Source organism: Phyllobates terribilis, unplaced genomic scaffold, assembly GCF_046119375.1.
Source record: "Phyllobates terribilis strain yellow unplaced genomic scaffold, ASM4611937v1 Scaffold_320__1_contigs__length_2182038, whole genome shotgun sequence".
Lineage (NCBI taxonomy): Eukaryota > Metazoa > Chordata > Amphibia > Anura > Dendrobatidae > Phyllobates > Phyllobates terribilis.
Window position 1 is genome coordinate 1,783,304 of NW_027363080.1, and position 17,769 is coordinate 1,801,072.

A 17,769-nucleotide genomic window follows, 5' to 3' on the forward strand; every position below is an offset into this window, starting at 1 on the left:
GTGGCCAACGCCTGCCATTTTGCTCATTGCGTGAGGAATCAAATTACAAAAAGAAAATCGCCATTTTGGCGAATGCGGATCTTTGTAAAATTTAAGTAGAATTCTATTCCACTCAAATTTATTTGCTCATCTCTACAATCCACGTCTAATTGTCACTATTCAGGTCATTCAGGATGTGGCATGGATGAGGATCTCCTATAGATGATCATTTATGTAATGTTATTTCATGGATTTCTAGTGTTGGCCGTACATCTAGTATTAACCATTAGTACAGGAGATCATTTGAAGATGTCCATAAACAGAACGTTAGTAAGAATTCATTATAAATCATGGATTTTTCTCCTCTCCAGGACCATCCACTTAGTGCGCCACAAAGACACAAACCAGACATTCGCTATGAAGAAACTGGACAAGCGGAACTTGAGAGATCCAATAAGCCTGGAACGTGCCTTTCTAGAGAGGGACATCCTAACATTCTCTGATTGTCCCTTTGTGGCCTCCATGTTCTGCTCCTTTCCAACTACCCATCATCTGTGTATGGTCATGGAGTATGTAGCAGGTAGGTCATATCTATCATATCTATATCCAGCCCGGATCTGCTTATCTCTAGCACCTATCTGTTACCAAGATGCCCGAAAAATTATTATCTCTGTGAAGTCTCCGGCGTACGTCCTCACTGAGCGTGGCAGAAATCTCTACTATGGCTAAAAGGAGGATTTGACTCTATTATAAGAGTTTGTATAGATGAGCATTTCATAGAGAAAGTAATAAGAGGCTTGTAGATGAAGCCCGGCTCTGCCTTTCTGTATAGGGTCACTCTGCAGTATATAGTATACGCTCTACATTATACAGTATATAAAGCAAAACCACAAATGTGCAAAAGCTGCAAAACAAGTGCAATGAAACAATGTCCAATATAAAAACATGAATCTGTATTAGTCACATGGAATCCATAGTTAAAAATAAGAAGGTAACTCCTACAACAAAGGGACACTACTACGGCCAAAAAGTATAAGCTATACTATGTATCTTACAATTAATAAGCTAAATAAATATATAATTCATAGAGGTGTCAGCAATCTGTCAGCATGGTATAATAGAATCTTGTTGATGTTAATATCTAACCATGAGAGGAGAGTGGATAGCTATATGTAAGAAAAAAAGCGCATAGTTGTACTTACACTATATGGTGAATAGACACCGCTTCAACACAGACGGCTGCAGACTATTATAACACTGCAGACTATTATAACACTGCAGACTATGCTAAAAAATACATCACTGATCAGACAAATTCATGGGCAGAATATAGTAAATACTGGTACTCCAATTAACAATTGTGAAGTTCCTCTGTGATCCCTCCTAGAAATGTCGGAATAAGGCTGAATTCATACGTTTGTGTGTCACGGTCTGAGTACAGACCATTATTCACAGACCGGCCATTGGTCTCCTGACCTGAACTTTACATATTTGCTTATGCGCTTGTTAATTTCGGGTCAATATACCGGCTGCCAGTCCCTGGATGATGGTTGGACTCAGACTGTGACACACAGATGTGTGAATTCAGCCTTAATGTTATAAATTGTCAGTATAATTCGAGTGTACCAGCAGTCTGGCCGTGTCCCATTATTTCTCACAATATCAGACTGTGTAAGAACACATCTCATTGAGAAGGGGAAAGGTAAAAACCAGTTGTCAGCCGGGACAGCCGGGCAGTCAGTGCGGTGGCTGGTACCTTCAGAATGCTATTAACCTGCAGATTAAACCCATTGTAACAAACCCTCTCCTGTCATATTTTCTTTCTTCTGTAGGAGGAGACTGTGACACTCTCTTGAAACACTGTGGGCGTTTACCTGTCCCCTTGGCTCGTATGTACATCGCAGAAACAGTTTTAGCTGTTGAATACCTGCATAGCTACGGTGTAATGCACAGAGACCTGAAGCCTTCAAAGTAAGTGACCCTTGATGTACAGTAAATACGAAAAAGTCAGAAATTGTCATAAAGTCTATGGGTTATTATTTGGGGCTTATACCATCCTTTTTTTCACAGTCTCCTGGTAACATCAACCGGTCATATTAAAGTCACCGATTTTGGGCTGTCCAAACTCTGCCTCATGAGACCAACATCAAACATCTACAAGGCTCCAACTGAGGACATCACCAGAGAGTTCTGTGATAATGAGGTAGGCACCAACTTTTTCTTTACTGATCTCATATATTTCTCCTTCTCTGATATTTTCTCATTTAGAAAACATTTCCACTAATGCTATTTGTCACAATTATTTTCACTGATCATCATCTCATTCCTCTGTTGGTTTCCAGACTTGTGGCACCTATAGTTACACAGCTCCAGAAGTGCTTTTACAGGAAGGCTATGGAAGGCCAGCTGACTGGTGGTCAATTGGAATCATCCTACATAAATTTCTTGTAGGACGTGTACCATTTCGTGGGCGTTCCCAATACGAGACTTTGAGCCGTATTTTATGGGGTAAGTAAAAATATCTGAATGATATGTGATGTCATTGTTTTTTGATTAGGTTGGTTCTGTGGATTAGTTACTTGTGTTAATGCAAAAGATTTTATTTTTAATAAAGTAAATGAAGAGGTTTCATTTTCTGTAATATTTGCTTTTTATATAACAGATGACATAACTTGGAAATTTAATAATTCTGCTCCTTCACCCGATGCTCAAGATATCATCACTGAGCTGCTCAGAAAAGATCCAGCATATAGACTTGGGACAGGTAATGTATATAAAAGTATTAATAATAACTTATTACACCTCTGTGACAAGAAAAATGATTACATCCATGAGGATCAGCACTGAAGTGCTCTACTCTACCAGCTTGCGCATTCTCCATTCTTCATGCTATGACTTTCACTATATTCCCTTCACTTTGGCTCTGTTACATCTTCAGTTCAGCTTAACATAAAATGTACAGATATGGAACCATCTCCCTGACAATGTCTGTATATCTTTCTATTGTCTTTTATTTTCTAGGAGGAGCAAATGAGATCAAGATGCATCCATTTCTGGAAAACTTGGACTTTAACAATCTTCTAAGTAAGAAGCCACAGTTCATTCCTCATATTAAGTCAGATGAGGACACCCGCTACTTTGACAGTAAGTAGAATGAGACGTTATCTTCAGAAAGCTGCTGTTTGTCTTGTCTTTCATTTTATGTGACAATCAGTCTCCATAATTATTATAACCTGGTGACTGTCTGTAACTAGTAATCTCTAATAACACTTGTACTTTGCAGCTCGACGTAGCAGATACCAACATAGTGATTTAGATGAGGAAGACTCAAGTGAGGACAATGACTGGCCAGAAATCCAAAAGTTTCTATCATCTTCTCATAGGCTTTCTAAAGTAAGTATGTGACCCAAAAGATCAATAAAACCTATAACTAAGATAAAGTTTAGAACTATACATATATTTTATTTTTCTCCATGCTTTAGCTCTGTTCCATCAATACCAAAATGATGAACAATGAAGAACCCAAGTCACCTCCAGGGTATTCCCCAGAAAACGCAAAACATTCAGACATGTGAGTAAATTACTATTATGTGGTTCAAGTCTGATGTATGTTCAGAACACCAAATGCAAGACAAATGTAACTCAATACTAAATCCAGGATCCATGACCCCTTGATTGCTCATCACCGTGGTTCTGGCTTGTGAGAATGCTGGTGATAAAAGGTGATCATTGAGACCAGCTATTCATTTCCAGATCATTACAGGCTAACATTACTAGTGATTCTCCATTCTTGCTGGGAGTCCTGAGCATTGCATCCCCTCCATGTTATCCAAACGTCCTAACAGGCCTTGCACACAGATGTTCTTCCCTTTTGTATTGTTTTCACTTGTAATTTATATTTTTCTCTTCTACCAAACAGGAAGAAAGAATCTTCCTCTCCTGAATCTGATGGTGACAAGCAGCGTTTCACTGCCAAAGACAGCCAGTCATCCCCATTGTCAGGTATGTACAGGTCTATTGGCCATCCTATTACAGCCTCAGATCAAAAAGTGTAATGTGAACGTGCACATAAAGGCTCAGAAAATTACTACCTATAAAACAAAGTACAGTCCAGCACTTCATGGTGTAAAAAACTCACTCTTTTATATAATGCATTAAGTTATAAGGAGCCATTCAGTCTTCTGCCAAACTGATATTGAATACTGTACCCATGGCTCCATATGAGCCTATACTGATCCTCCTTATGTCCTTAATGTTACACTGATTATAAGGCAACACTGTGGCATCCTGCAAGTAATGTGATGGTAATAAGGCGTCTGTTATTTTTGCACCATAATAGAAAGAATATGTCATATCGTATACATAACATAATCTAAGGGTCTGAGAAATAGATTGCCTTGTGATCTGATTAATATAAAAACTGACAACACATATCAGGCTTTATATTAATCAGTTCACAAGGCAATCTATTTCTCAGACCCTCAGGTTATGTTATGTATATATGACATATTCTCTCTATTATGGTGCAATAATAAATTACGAGGACTACAGGATACATGAATAAGATACCTCTATAAAGATACAAAGCTAATCTTTTAGGTGTTTATAATCTACATCTTTTTCTTGATTCTTGATTAGAACTTCCACTTCAGGGGAGAAGAAAATCTGCATTGAGAAAACAACAAGAAGCAGAAAAAGTAGAAGAGGGGAGAAGTAGAAGAGGTAAGTGTGACCACAAGCTCCATGTTGTGTGATGTCAGTCAGTGAGAAGAAGTCATGTGGAGCAGATGTTCTCTGTCAGTGGTGGGATTGTCACATGTACAATGACTGACAATGACCCCGCACCTCTGTAAGGATAAGACTCCTCTACCGTCCTGCCACAGTGACACCACCGTAGTATCCTCTAATATGGAGTGCCATTACTTACATTAGTTATGTCTCCTCTCATAGGTTCTATCTTCCGTCGGCTGATATCATCCTGCCGGCGAGGATTATCCAGGGCTGCTCATTCCATCAGAGAAAGCTGTATATTTGCAGCCTGTCAGCGGGGCAGCATAAACATCTCGAGAGCAGAAAGACCCCACGTCTAGCACCCTGAAGAGGGTGCAGCATGTCCACCATCAAAGCTGCACCTCTATGGAAGGATTTGTACCATCTGCCTGTGGCCTTCTGACCAGCAAGGAACATCTGCAGAAGAAGAAGGCCCCTCCAAAAACATCTCATCATTCTTCCATGATATTCTTAATTAAAAAAAATCAAATTGAATAATGTTCATTTGCATTTAATGGAATATTACTGACATTCATGGCATATCAGTACTATACGTTATATATGTCTAGTGCGAGGGGTTACAAACAGGAGAATATCCGTTTCATGTCTTAGATTTACCCTATAAACCTTGGCCAAAAGTGGAGGAGAGGACGAGTGATCCTGTTACATCTATGAATGACAGTCAATCCAAGGAAAAACATGTTCTGATCCCTAGATTTTCCAGACACTTGAACCCTTATACCTAAATGTGGCTTTACTTAAGTGTTATCCATAGGAAGCTGTGACGCCTCTACTCGAAAGCCCTTTTCTTTACCCTGGGAGATGGGGGACTCGGAGTTGGGTCCCATGATGGAGAGATGGGGTGCAGCCGTGGCCCAGACCCGACCCATGCTCAGGGCCGTCACAATTAAAAGGATGGTGTGGGCTTATCCGGGTTGAGTGGCTGATTCCAACTACGCCACCTGTGGCACCTGGTGAAGGCCACCAGCGCCGCTGCAGTCCGCTGAGGCATGGTGTTATGGCGGCCCAAAGTTATTACTACTCCCCACAGGCGGAGCAAGGCCTCAGGGCAGAGAGACAGGATGACAGGGGTAGTAGTAGAGGAGTACGGGTGCCGCGTCGTGCGGTGTAGCGCAGAATAAACAGTCCGGAGGCCGTAGGGGTGAACTTCCAAGGCTTTACTCACATTAGAGATGGCAGAAGGAAGGCGACTCCCTGCTCCCCGCGGAGTCCTGCGGTCACCAGGGACGGGGGTCCTACTACCTCCGAGCAAGTCCAGCATTCAATCAGGACCCCGCACCAGAGTGTTCCTGAACTACAGACCGTATCCTTTCCTGTCTGTGTGTGTAGATAGGCCGGGTCTCCCTCTGAACTCCTCTCAGAAAAAGGGCACGGGTGGCAGCTCCGCTCCTTCCGATACCCGGTGGGATCCTCAGGGCCTACCGGGCTTTCCTGACCAGGACATGGAGTAGCAAGGTTGGGTGTCGGGGGCCGGTACCCCTCTTGCAGCCGGACTCCCTCTGAATATATTAGGCTGGCGAGGACAGGTGGCGTATACCGCTCCGTCTGCATCCTCCCTGGGATCCATTTGCTGTGGAGCTACAGGTCCACACAGGATCCACTTTCAGGGTAGGAGATCACAGTACATGACAGCCAGGCAAGATGACTAACCAGGACCGTCAAAGACCGGACTACCAGGACCAGCGAAAGACTAGATTCCCAGGTCCAGCGAAAAGACCACGAACCAAGATGGCTTTTTATTAAATATGAATTTTAAGATGTCACTAAATTGTAAGTCCTCCACCCTCACCCACTAACTGGTTCCCATAACTCTTGGTTCCCCAGTATCCGTGTAACCAGGAGGGCAGCACCTAGTGCATACTAGCCCCCTCTGGTGGAGAAATATGGTGTTGGATGCTAAGGTTGGGTCCCGACCATGACACTGTTCTTACCTCAGAGGAGGGACACTACACTCCATTAAAGAAGTGCAGCATCCCTGTGGCAGTCGAACCCTCAGGGGCGCCACAAAGCAGTTCCTGTGCTGTACATCCTGGGGTTCGCAGCAGCCACATTCCCCATATCCACCTAATAAGACATACTGTACTCCAGTCATATGAATTCACTTCTGGGAAAAAGCCTTTAAACTAGGGCTGTGGGGTCAGTAAGCCAAACTTCCATCTATAATAATTACGAATAAAAAATGTACTGCAACAAATAAGAGTAAATATTCAGCAATTTATACATGAAAATAATTTATATTATACAATATTAACAATATAGACGTTTTTACATTTTTCTTCATGCAGCTGGAATAGGTACCTTCTTCTGATACTAACTCCACAGTCCAGCTTTTTATTCTTTCCTGCTCCCCAACATTAAAATTACAGCATTTATGATGAGTTTACCTACGATAAAAATTACAGACCTCTCCATGCTCTGTAGGTGGGAAAACTTGCAAAATTATCAGTGTATCAAATACTTATTTTCCCCACTGTATATATTTTATTTTATAGGCATCCTCTGCATAAAAATAAGAAATCATACTCACACGTATTACTCCAAGACAGTATAGTCCTCCATACAGTATTATGGGCACCACATAGTCCTCCATACAGTATTATGGGCACCACATAGTCCTCCATACAGTATTATGGACCCCATATAAGGCTCCATATAGAATAATGGACCCTATATAATGCTCCATGCAGAATAATGGGCCCCATATATTGCTCCGTACAGTATTATGGGCCCCCATATATTGCTCCATACAGAATAATGGACCCATATAATGCTCCAGATGGAATACTGGCCCCCATATAATGCTCCAAACAGAATGCTGGCCCCCCATAATGCTTCATACAGAATAATGGACCCCATATAATGCTCTTTACAGAATAATGGGCCCTGTATATTGCTCTGTACAGTATTATGGGCCCCATATATTGCTCCATACAGAGTCTGTATCAGGAGTGTAGCAGGCAGAGTCTGTATCAGATGTACAGCAGGCAGAGTCTGTATCAGGAGTGCAGCAGGCAGAGTCTGTATCAGAATGCAGCAGGTGTTGAGGGAGGGCAATAACCCTTCACGGTTGACCAAGTGAGTGTCAAATTATTATGTTGATTGCAATCCCCAGAAAACAAAACGGAAACAATGTTCTGTATTGGGAGGATTCAAAGAATCTCTGATCCCGTTTATTTTGCTTAGCATTTTATATTGTTTTGAATATTTTAATAGCCAATCAACTCTGCAGCCATACTACAGTACTATAGGCTAACCAATGTTAGTACAATTATTACGGAAACACATATTTGGTCATATTATCATCGTTAGTTCGAAGCACTATGGAAATTGTACAAGGTCAATCTGGGCCTAAACTAGTTAGATAACAGGAGCGGAGTGTCTGACAAAATATAAAATGTTCTTGTGAGAAAAAGTTAGTGTGGGAAAGTTCCATGGGAAGAGAAAGAAAGAAGTATGTTATGCAATGAGTGATAATAACATGATTTTAAAGCAAGCAGACAAAATGTAGTTGCTCTAGCATGAGTATCAATATGTCCTTTTCATTCCCCCCTAAAAATTATGTTATTATCAACAACAGAGGTGTTATCCCAGGGTCATGCTTTGAGCCTGAGTTACATTGGTCTTCACTCAATTAGTGCCCTTGTTACCAATCGAGGCTGTCGCGGCATGTCCATCCCCCCTTGTTTGTTGACATAATCATAAAGCTCTGATCTTCAGACGTGAGGTTGGTCGGGGCATGCGGGTAAAGGTCATCTAAAGGTCATCATTCCCTTGTCGTTCAGGTCCTCAATGCTGGTTACATCTGGGAGGTCCGTGTACAGTAGCACTGGATGTCGGTTTACAGCGTCCTCCTTGCTCTCTGATGACTGGCAGGTTTTCTTCATGCAAAATGGGATACAATAAAAGACTAGTTTTAGTAAGACATATATTAACAAGATGCAAGCAGCAATATGCAACACTCCTTGTAATATTCCAGAAATCCACCCACCAATCCCTTTAAACCAATTAGCAGGATTTAAAAAGGAAAATGTATCAGACCACCAATGGTCTTTGGTCAATTCGTTATGTTTGTTATATTCTTCCCTGAGTTTCCTAATGTCTTCCATTTTAGTCTTTAACCGTATGGTAGAGTCGGGGTCAATATAGTGACAACAGGCTGGGCCTATAACCTGACACATCCCTCCTTGAGCTGCTGTCTAATAGTCCAGCACTAAAGTATGTTGATTGGCCACTATAATAAGTTGATTCTGCACTGCAACAGTAGTATTAATTACTTCCAAAATATTCCAAATCTGGTCATCTAAGTAATCAGTGACTTCCACTAATTTGTCCCACATTTGTGTTACCATAGGGTAGAGGAAGACAGTACTGACTATCTTATTGGGTATACCCATTTGTACTAAATGAGGTCTTCCTGATGGGCGTGGGGTGTTGTCTTTGGCACGTTTATAGATGGTATGAAGAGGGATGGCTCTCATATCTACTTTACTATGGGGAATAAGATAAGTGGCTGGAGTTAGCCGGGCCAACGTACAAGTCCCCCCTACTCCGACTGGGAGCCATTTATACGCATTATTCCCACAGACCCAATATTTGGCTGATGGTAGATCCCATAAAGCAGAATGCTGTAATACTAACTTATGTACCAAATCGATAAAAACTGTGTTATTTGATAGCATACACCATGAAGGCATTTGTCCCAGGGGGCTACAATATCCAACTTCTGGATTACCACATGTTGGATCACTAGACTTATATTCAGAAAATTCATGTTTTACTGCTGTTGCGGTTGTCAGGAGCACTTGGTATGGTCTGTCATGCAATGGTTCTAGTCCGTGTCTCCGAACATGCTTCTTCACATACACATAATCTCCGGGATTAAGGATATGACAACCTTCTGCATCAGCTGGATCTGGAATAGAAGATGATACTAACGCATGGGTGTTAGTTAAGGCTTTGGCAAGCTGAATCACATATTGCACAACATAATATGTTTCTTCTGATAATTGTTGTGGGGTAAATCGAGCTATAGCTGGTTGTGACCTAAATAATATCTCATAGGGTGACAGTTTGTGTTTCCCTATGGGGGTGGTGCATATGTGATATAGTACAATGGGAAGGAGCTCAGGCCACTGGGCCGTAGTCTCCTGCATCATTTTGGTTAACTGCCTTTTCAGTGTGCCATTCAATCTCTCCACCTTGCCGCTTGACTGTGGATGATAAGGAGTATGCAGCGCCACTGTTGATCCGATCATGGTAAGTATTTCTTGATATACACATGAGGAAAAGGCTGGTCCTTGATCACTTTCAATAATTTCTGGAACTCCATACCGGCAAACAACTTCAGAGACCAGCTTCTTGGCGGTAGTCTTGGCAGTCATGTTTGGAACGGCGAATGCTTCTGGCTAACTGGAAAACATATCCACTACCACTAAGCAGTATTCATATCATCCTGCTTTAGGGAGAGTGATGTGCAATCGTTGGAACGGATACTCTGGTTTGGCAAGGTGTTTTGTCGGTACATTCTGTAATCTACCTGGGTTGCAGGTTTGGCATATTGTGCAACCTTTGTTCTGTGCACTTAACACGGTGGAAATTCCTGGAGCCCAATAGAGTTTCTGTACCAGTAGCAAAGTTTGATTCTTCCCTCGATGTACCGGTCCATGGGCCTAGGCCGCAACGGCTGGATACAGGAGTCGAGGCAAACAGTACAGTTGTTCCTTCTTCCATAGCCCATCTATCAATTTAGCACCCGCCTCCTTCCACGACTGGCGTTCTTCTTTAGAGACTTTCTGCTGTGTGGAGCGTAGCTTTGTGATTGGAGGGACCGGTTGATGCTCTCTTGACATAAAAGTAATTGAAATAACCAGGCTTCATCTCCTCCGCTATTTCTACATATCCTTCATCACAAATCTCATGTGCGACTTTCCTGAACTTCTCAGCGTCTTCCAACAATCCACAGTCAACTAATCTACCCCTTTGCTGCCGGATGCCTTCATCCCACAACACAGGCTGAAGCCTCCCCTCCACAGGAAAATTTAACACCTTAAACACTTTTGGTGCATTCTTAAAAGATCTTTTCCCCTCTCGACTGACCATGATATTCATCACATCCTCTCCCTCCTGTCTCTCTCTCTTCCCTCCTGTCTCTCTCTTTCTCTCCCTCTCCCTCCTCCAGGGGAGACAAATTCTTTCTGCTCCACGGAAACATTGATTAATCACTACAACTGACAAAAATATCCTTAATTTGTGCACAGCACGAGTCCAGACCTCAGCTGCTGTTTCACTGACTTTATTTCACCCCTTCCCGTCGGGGAGTCTCGAATGGCCAGATGAAAGGAGGAGAACTCTCGTCCGCAGTTCTCCAGACACTAGATATATGTATATCTGTGTGAGTGTCCTACCCAATCTTCGATCACCCGCCCTGAACAGGTTTACCCCAAACGGTTTAGGGGAAAGAAGGAGAGCTCTTGCCTGCAGCTCTCCGGACACTAGATATACATATATCTGGGTGCGTGCCCTACCCAATCTTCGATCACCTGCCGCGACCGAACCTAACAGTGTTCAGTCTCCTAAGGATTTTTGTCAGAAGTTGAGAAAGATTCACACAATATTCACTTGTCAATCCGAGGTGATACTGCTTTGAAAGTAAATAATATCAGACCCCTAATGGGACTACACCCCTTATAGTCTCACCTTTGACTATATCCAACCAAGACGTCCGAAGATGCTGCAAATAACCACACACCACGTGGAAACCACGCCAAACGGTCAGTGTCACTAGAAAAGAACTTGTGCACTTACCGTGGCTTTTTGTGGGGGATGATCAGTCCCAATTTCAGTGGGGGAGGCTGAAAGCAGGTCTCTCTTTGTGGACGTCCAGAGGTGGAGGGGCGTCCCTGGTTAGGGATCCGAGTCAGGGCTCCAGCTGTTGAGGGAGGACAATAACCCTTCACGGTTGACCAAGTGAGTGTCAAATTATTATGTTGATTCAAATCCACAGATAACCAAACGGTAACAATGTTCTGTATTGGGAGGATTCAAAGAATCTCTGATCCCATTTATTTTGCTTAGCATTTCATATTGTTTTGAGTATTTTAATAGCCAATCAACTCTGCAGCCATACTACAGTACTATAGGCTAACCAATGTTAGTATAATTATTACGGAAACACATATATGGTCATATTATCATCGTTAGTTCGAAGCACTATGGAAATTTTACAAGGTCAATCCTGGCCTAAACTAGTTAGATAACAGGAGCGGGAGTCTGACAAAATGTTCTTGAGATAAAAAGTTAGTGTGAGAAAGTACCATGGGAAGAGAAAGAAAGAAGTATGTTATGCAAGGAGTGATAATAACATGATTTTAAAGCAAGCAGACAAAATGGAGTTGCTCTAGCATGAGTATCAATATGTCCCTTACACAGGTAGAGTCTGTATCAGAGTGCAGCAGGCAGAGTCTATATCAGGAATGCAGCAGGCAGAGTCTGTATCAGGAGTGCAGCAGGCAGAGTCTGTAACAGAGTGCAGCAGGCAGAGTCTGTATCAGGAGTGCAGCAGGCAGAGTCTGTATCAGGAGTGCAGCAGGCCGAGTCTGTATCAGGAGTGCAGCAGGCAGAGTCTGTATCAGGAGTGCAGCAGGCAGAGTCTGTAGCAGAGTACAGAAGGCAGAGTCTCTATCAGAGTGCAGCAGGCAGAGTCTGTAACAGGAGTGCAGCAGGCAGAGTCTGTATCAGGAGTGCAGCAGGCAGAGTCTGTAGCAGAGTACAGCAGGCAGAGTCTGTATCAGGAGTGCAGCAGGCAGAGTCTGTATTGGGAGTGCAGCAGGCAGAGTCTGTATCAGGAGTGCTGCAGGCAGAGTCTGTATCAGGAGTGTAGCAAGGACTGGTACGCAACATTACACAACTTAGACTGCAGAACAGGAAGGTTCCACTACAACCAACCCAATAGATGAAGACCCAATCAGGATTCCCCACATTTAAAAAAATTTGTGGCAGATCACTTATTTCACTACTGTACAAATAGTGTAAATAAAACCCACACCTCTTCCAGTACAGCCAACCCAGGAGATGGAGACCTAACCAGGAGTGTTCACATTGCCCTAAATGAGGGCCTAACACCACCGAAGTGTCATCAATGTCATCAGACTACAAGTAGTTTAACACAGACTCATACCTGTCCCACTACAGCCAACCCAGGAGATGCAGACTCAATCAGAAGTGTTTACATTTTAAAAAATAGGGCCTAAGACCACCATTTCCGTGGCCAACAGATTGGAGATGGTGGAGTTCAACCTCTTAGCTTTTTCATGTGTAGGATGAAACAATCTATTACGTGACCACAACAGCGGGATTGAGGGCTGGCTGCAGTGCTGAGAGAGGGCAGAGTACAGTGAAACGGACAAACCGATAGACTGTGAGTGAGGTGCAGGCGAAGATGTTATGGTGGATGGAGAAACGTGTGGTGTGATCAGAGAAACAAACACAGCAGGCATGTCTGCTTCACTTACAGCTGACGGGTTGTCACTCAGCCTAACTGCAGCGGGTATACAGCTGGTTCTGTTGGACACCTGCGTGACACCAATTGGCACGGTAACAGAGGAGGAGGAAGAAGCAGCAGAGGTGTTTGATGGGGCAGCTGATGGTTGTTTATTGAAAATCAATTTAGAGTTTATTACGTTTACGTACCCGTTTGGGGAGAATAATATCTGCACCAAATGCTCAATTTCACTACAGTATAACTATAGAAATGCATGGAGACCAAACCTCTTCCACTACAGTCAACCCAATGGATGGAGACCCATTCAGGATTCCCCACATTTCCAAAAATTAGTGGCAGACGCCAGCAAAGTGTAATCAATTTCACTATAGTAGAAATAGTGTGAATGAGACCCACAACTCTTCCTGTACAGACAACCCAAGAGATGGATACGTAACCAGGAGTGTTCACATTGCCCTAAATGAAGGCGTAACAAACACCACCGAAGTGGCATCAATTTCACTAGAGTATAAGTATTGCAAAGGAGGCCAAAATCAGTTCCTCTACAGCCAACCCAATAGATGGAGACCCAATCATGATTCTCCACATTTCAAAAAATTTGTGGCAGACACTTGCAATGTCTCATCAATTTCACTACAGTAGAAATAGTGTAAATAAGACCCACACATATTCCAGTACAGCCAACCCAGGAGATGGAGACCTAACCAGGAGTGTTCACATTGCCCTAAATGAGGGCCTAACACCACCAAAGTGGCATCAATGTCATCAGACTACAAGTAGTTTAACGCAGACCCAAACCTGTCCTACTACAGCCAACCCAATGGATGGAGACACAATCAGAATTCTCCACATTGCCCAAAATTAGGGCCTAAGACCTGCAGCAGCAGCAAGAACAGACACAGAAGCCATATCCCAGGCTGCAATTTCAAGAGATCAATGCAGCACACTCAAAATGACAACATCGCCTACTCTGTACAGTCTGCAATTGGGGTGCAAAAGTCCTTGGAGATTCATAACTTGTTCATCTTGATGAAAGTTAGGCTGTCTACACATTCAGGGGACAGCCGGGTGTGCTTATCCATCAAGACGCTACCAGCAGCGCTGAAGACATGTTCAGAGAGAACACTGGCTGCCGGGCATGATAAGACCTCCAAGGCATGAGAGGCGAGCTCAGGCCATTCATCCATTTTTGAAGACCAAAATGGAAAAGGGTCCAAGCCCTCCCTGATGGTATTGATATTGAACTATAGATACTCCTGCACCATCCTCTCCAGTCGTTCACTACGTGTCAGACTTGTACTCTGTTGTGCTGGCGCCTGAGCTGGAGCAAAAAATGTGTGAAAGGACTCCCAAAAATTGCTTCTGCCACTTACTCTGCTGCTGCTGCTAATGTTTTGGTGTTGACGAACTGACGTGCCGGAGGTTGAAAAACTACAGCTGTGATGCACACTGTGTGCCCAACTGTTACCTTGGGGAAAACCTTTATTAAGGTTGCTTAAAAGCTTGTTTCGATACTCCAACATAAGCGGGGCCCTTTCCAGGGTGGGAAGCATCTGGCAAAATTGACTCTTATAACGTGGATCTAACAAAGTGGCAACCCAGTAGTCAGCATTATTTCAAATCCTAACTATTCGGGGATCATGTTGCATCAAGAAGGCACTCATATGTCTGGCTCTTCCTGGAGGTCCAAAGCCAGGCTGTATTGTGGGTTGTGTGACACTGATGTTTGTTTCCTCCGTCCCCTCCTGCCAACCACCTTCAAGCAAGAGGGGATGATTATCCTCTTCATCCTCTGACAGCTACTTGCCCATCACCTCTTCCTCCTCCATTAGTTCCTCAGCTCTTGCACCTTCACTTACAGTTTGCCTGGTATCACCAAACCCCCTCGATTGCTGTAATCCACCGTCACTTGGCATCCGCCTGTGTGATGACAGTCTGGAAATTCGAGACATTGGTATGCCTTCCGCATCCTCCTCTTCTTCTGGGGCCACCACCTCCTGCCGCAGGTTATTCAAAGATTGCTCCAGTATGTATATGACCGGAATAGTGATGCTGATGACGGCATCGTCAGCGCTAACCAGTTTAGTAGCCATTTCCAAACCGTGCAGAAAGGTGCAGAGGTCCTTAATCTGTTCCCACTCCGTAAACGTGATATGCCCTAAGTTCATACTGCCTTGCCCCAAGCTATACGTCATGACATACTGCGTCAGAGCTCGTTGCTGCAGGCACAGTCGCTACAACATGTACAGAGTAGAATTCCACCACATCGGCACATCAAAGATCAACCTGTTAACTGGCAGGGACAAAGACCTCTGTATCAATGCAAGTCGATGACATGAGGGGTGCGAACAGCGGAAGTGAGCGCACAGCTTCTGTACTTTGTGACGCAGCTCATCCAGGCCAGGATAGTGGCGGAGAAATCGCTGTAACACCAGGTTGAGGATGTGAGCCATGCAAGGCACTTGTGTGAGCTTGCCTCGGACTTGGGCCACTAACGGGTTCGCACCGTTATCGCATACGGCCTTCCCTGGCTCTAGGTTCAGTGTAGACAGCCATTGCTCAAACTGAGCCTGGTGAGCTGCCCACAACTCTTCACCTGCATGACTGCGATCTCCAAGGTATATTAATTTGAAGACTGCCTGATAACTGTGAGCCCTGATTGCGCAGTACGGAGGTGGCGTGTATTCGCTCTGCACCCTTGGAATGCGTGTCTCATTAAGGCAGAGGTTGAGTGCACAGGTGGAGGCCCTAGAGGAGGTGGAGGACGCAGAAGCAGCGGAGAAAGTGGGAAATACAGAGGTTTCTTCTACAAGCCTAGGGGATTACAAGATTTGTGGAGCAGCCCCTTCCCGCCTGCCCCCACAGCCTCCAGAGTCACCCAGTGCCCAGTCAGCGAGATGTAAACACCTTGGCAATGCTTACTCGTCCAGGTATCTGTGGTGAAATTCACCCTGGCACATGTAGATTTAGAAAAGGAACGGGTTATGTTGTCAGCTTTCTTAGAGAAGTAATGGTGACTGGGCAACTGGTACTGGGGGACTGTGATGGCCATCAGTTTTCAGAAACCGTCTGTATCTACCAGGCAGAAAGGCAGCATTTCCGTGGCTAACAGTTTGGAGATGGTGGAGTTCAACCTCTTAGCTTTGTCATGCGTAGGATGAAACAATCTTTTACATGACCACAATTACGGGACCGAGGGCTGGCTAAGGTGCTGAGAGAGGGCGGAGTATGGTGAACCAGAAAAACTGGTGGAGCGTGAGGTGCAGATGTTACGGTGGATTGAGAAACATGCGATGTGCTCGGTGAAAGAAACACAGCAGGCGTGTCCGTTTCTGTTACAGCTGACGGGCTGTCACTCAGCCTGACTGGAGCGGGTAAAGAACCGGAGGTTCTGCGATGGGAGACCTGCGTGACAATATTTGGCACGGTAACAGATGAGGAGGAAGAAGCAGTGTATGCGTTTGATGGGGCAGCTGATGGTTGTTGAGGTGCTCTGGCCCGCATTTCAGCGCGGTAAGATTCCCAGCGTAAAGAATGTTGTTTGAGTATGTGAACGTTTCGGGTCAATATACCGGCTGCCAGTCCCTGGATGATGGTTGGACTCAGACTGTGACACACAGATGTGTGAATTCAGCCTTAATGTTATAAATTGTCAGTATAATTCGAGTGTACCAGCAGTCTGGCCGTGTCCCATTATTTCTCACAATATCAGACTGTGTAAGAACACATCTCATTGAGAAGGGGAAAGGTAAAAACCAGTTGTCAGCCGGGACAGCCGGGCAGTCAGTGCGGTGGCTGGTACCTTCAGAATGCTATTAACCTGCAGATTAAACCCATTGTAACAAACCCTCTCCTGTCATATTTTCTTTCTTCTGTAGGAGGAGACTGTGACACTCTCTTGAAACACTGTGGGCGTTTACCTGTCCCCTTGGCCCGTATGTACATCGCAGAAACAGTTTTAGCTGTTGAATACCTGCATAGCTACGGTGTAATGCACAGAGACCTGAAGCCTTCAAAGTAAGTGACCCTTGATGTACAGTAAATACGAAAAAGTCAGAAATTGTCATAAACTCTATGGGTTATTATTTGGGGCTTATACCATCCTTTTTTTCACAGTCTCCTGGTAACATCAACCGGTCATATTAAAGTCACCGATTTTGGGCTGTCCAAACTCTGCCTCATGAGACCAACATCAAACATCTACAAGGCTCCAACTGAGGACATCACCAGAGAGTTCTGTGATAATGAGGTAGGCACCAACTTTTTCTTTACTGATCTCATATATTTCTCCTTCTCTGATATTTTCTCATTTAGAAAACATTTCCACTAATGCTATTTGTCACAATTATTTTCACTGATCATCATCTCATTCCTCTGTTGGTTTCCAGACTTGTGGCACCTATAGTTACACAGCTCCAGAAGTGCTTTTACAGGAAGGCTATGGAAGGCCAGCTGACTGGTGGTCAATTGGAATCATCCTACATAAATTTCTTGTAGGA

At 43.9% G+C, this 17,769-nt stretch overlaps 1 protein-coding gene across 1 annotated transcript in view; it reads left to right on the forward strand.

Moving 5' to 3' along the window:
- The first annotated feature begins 396 nt into the window (after positions 1-396).
- The window catches only part of LOC141221131 (uncharacterized), a 117,720-nt gene continuing 100,347 nt past the window's right edge, over positions 397-17,769 (forward strand). Inside the window, exons 1-4 of the mRNA XM_073666481.1 lie at positions 397-445; positions 3,001-3,094; positions 3,899-3,981; positions 4,618-4,701. Coding sequence (XP_073522582.1) covers positions 397-445; positions 3,001-3,094; positions 3,899-3,981; positions 4,618-4,701 — 310 coding nt within the window. The remainder of the gene's footprint in view (positions 446-3,000; positions 3,095-3,898; positions 3,982-4,617; positions 4,702-17,769) is intronic.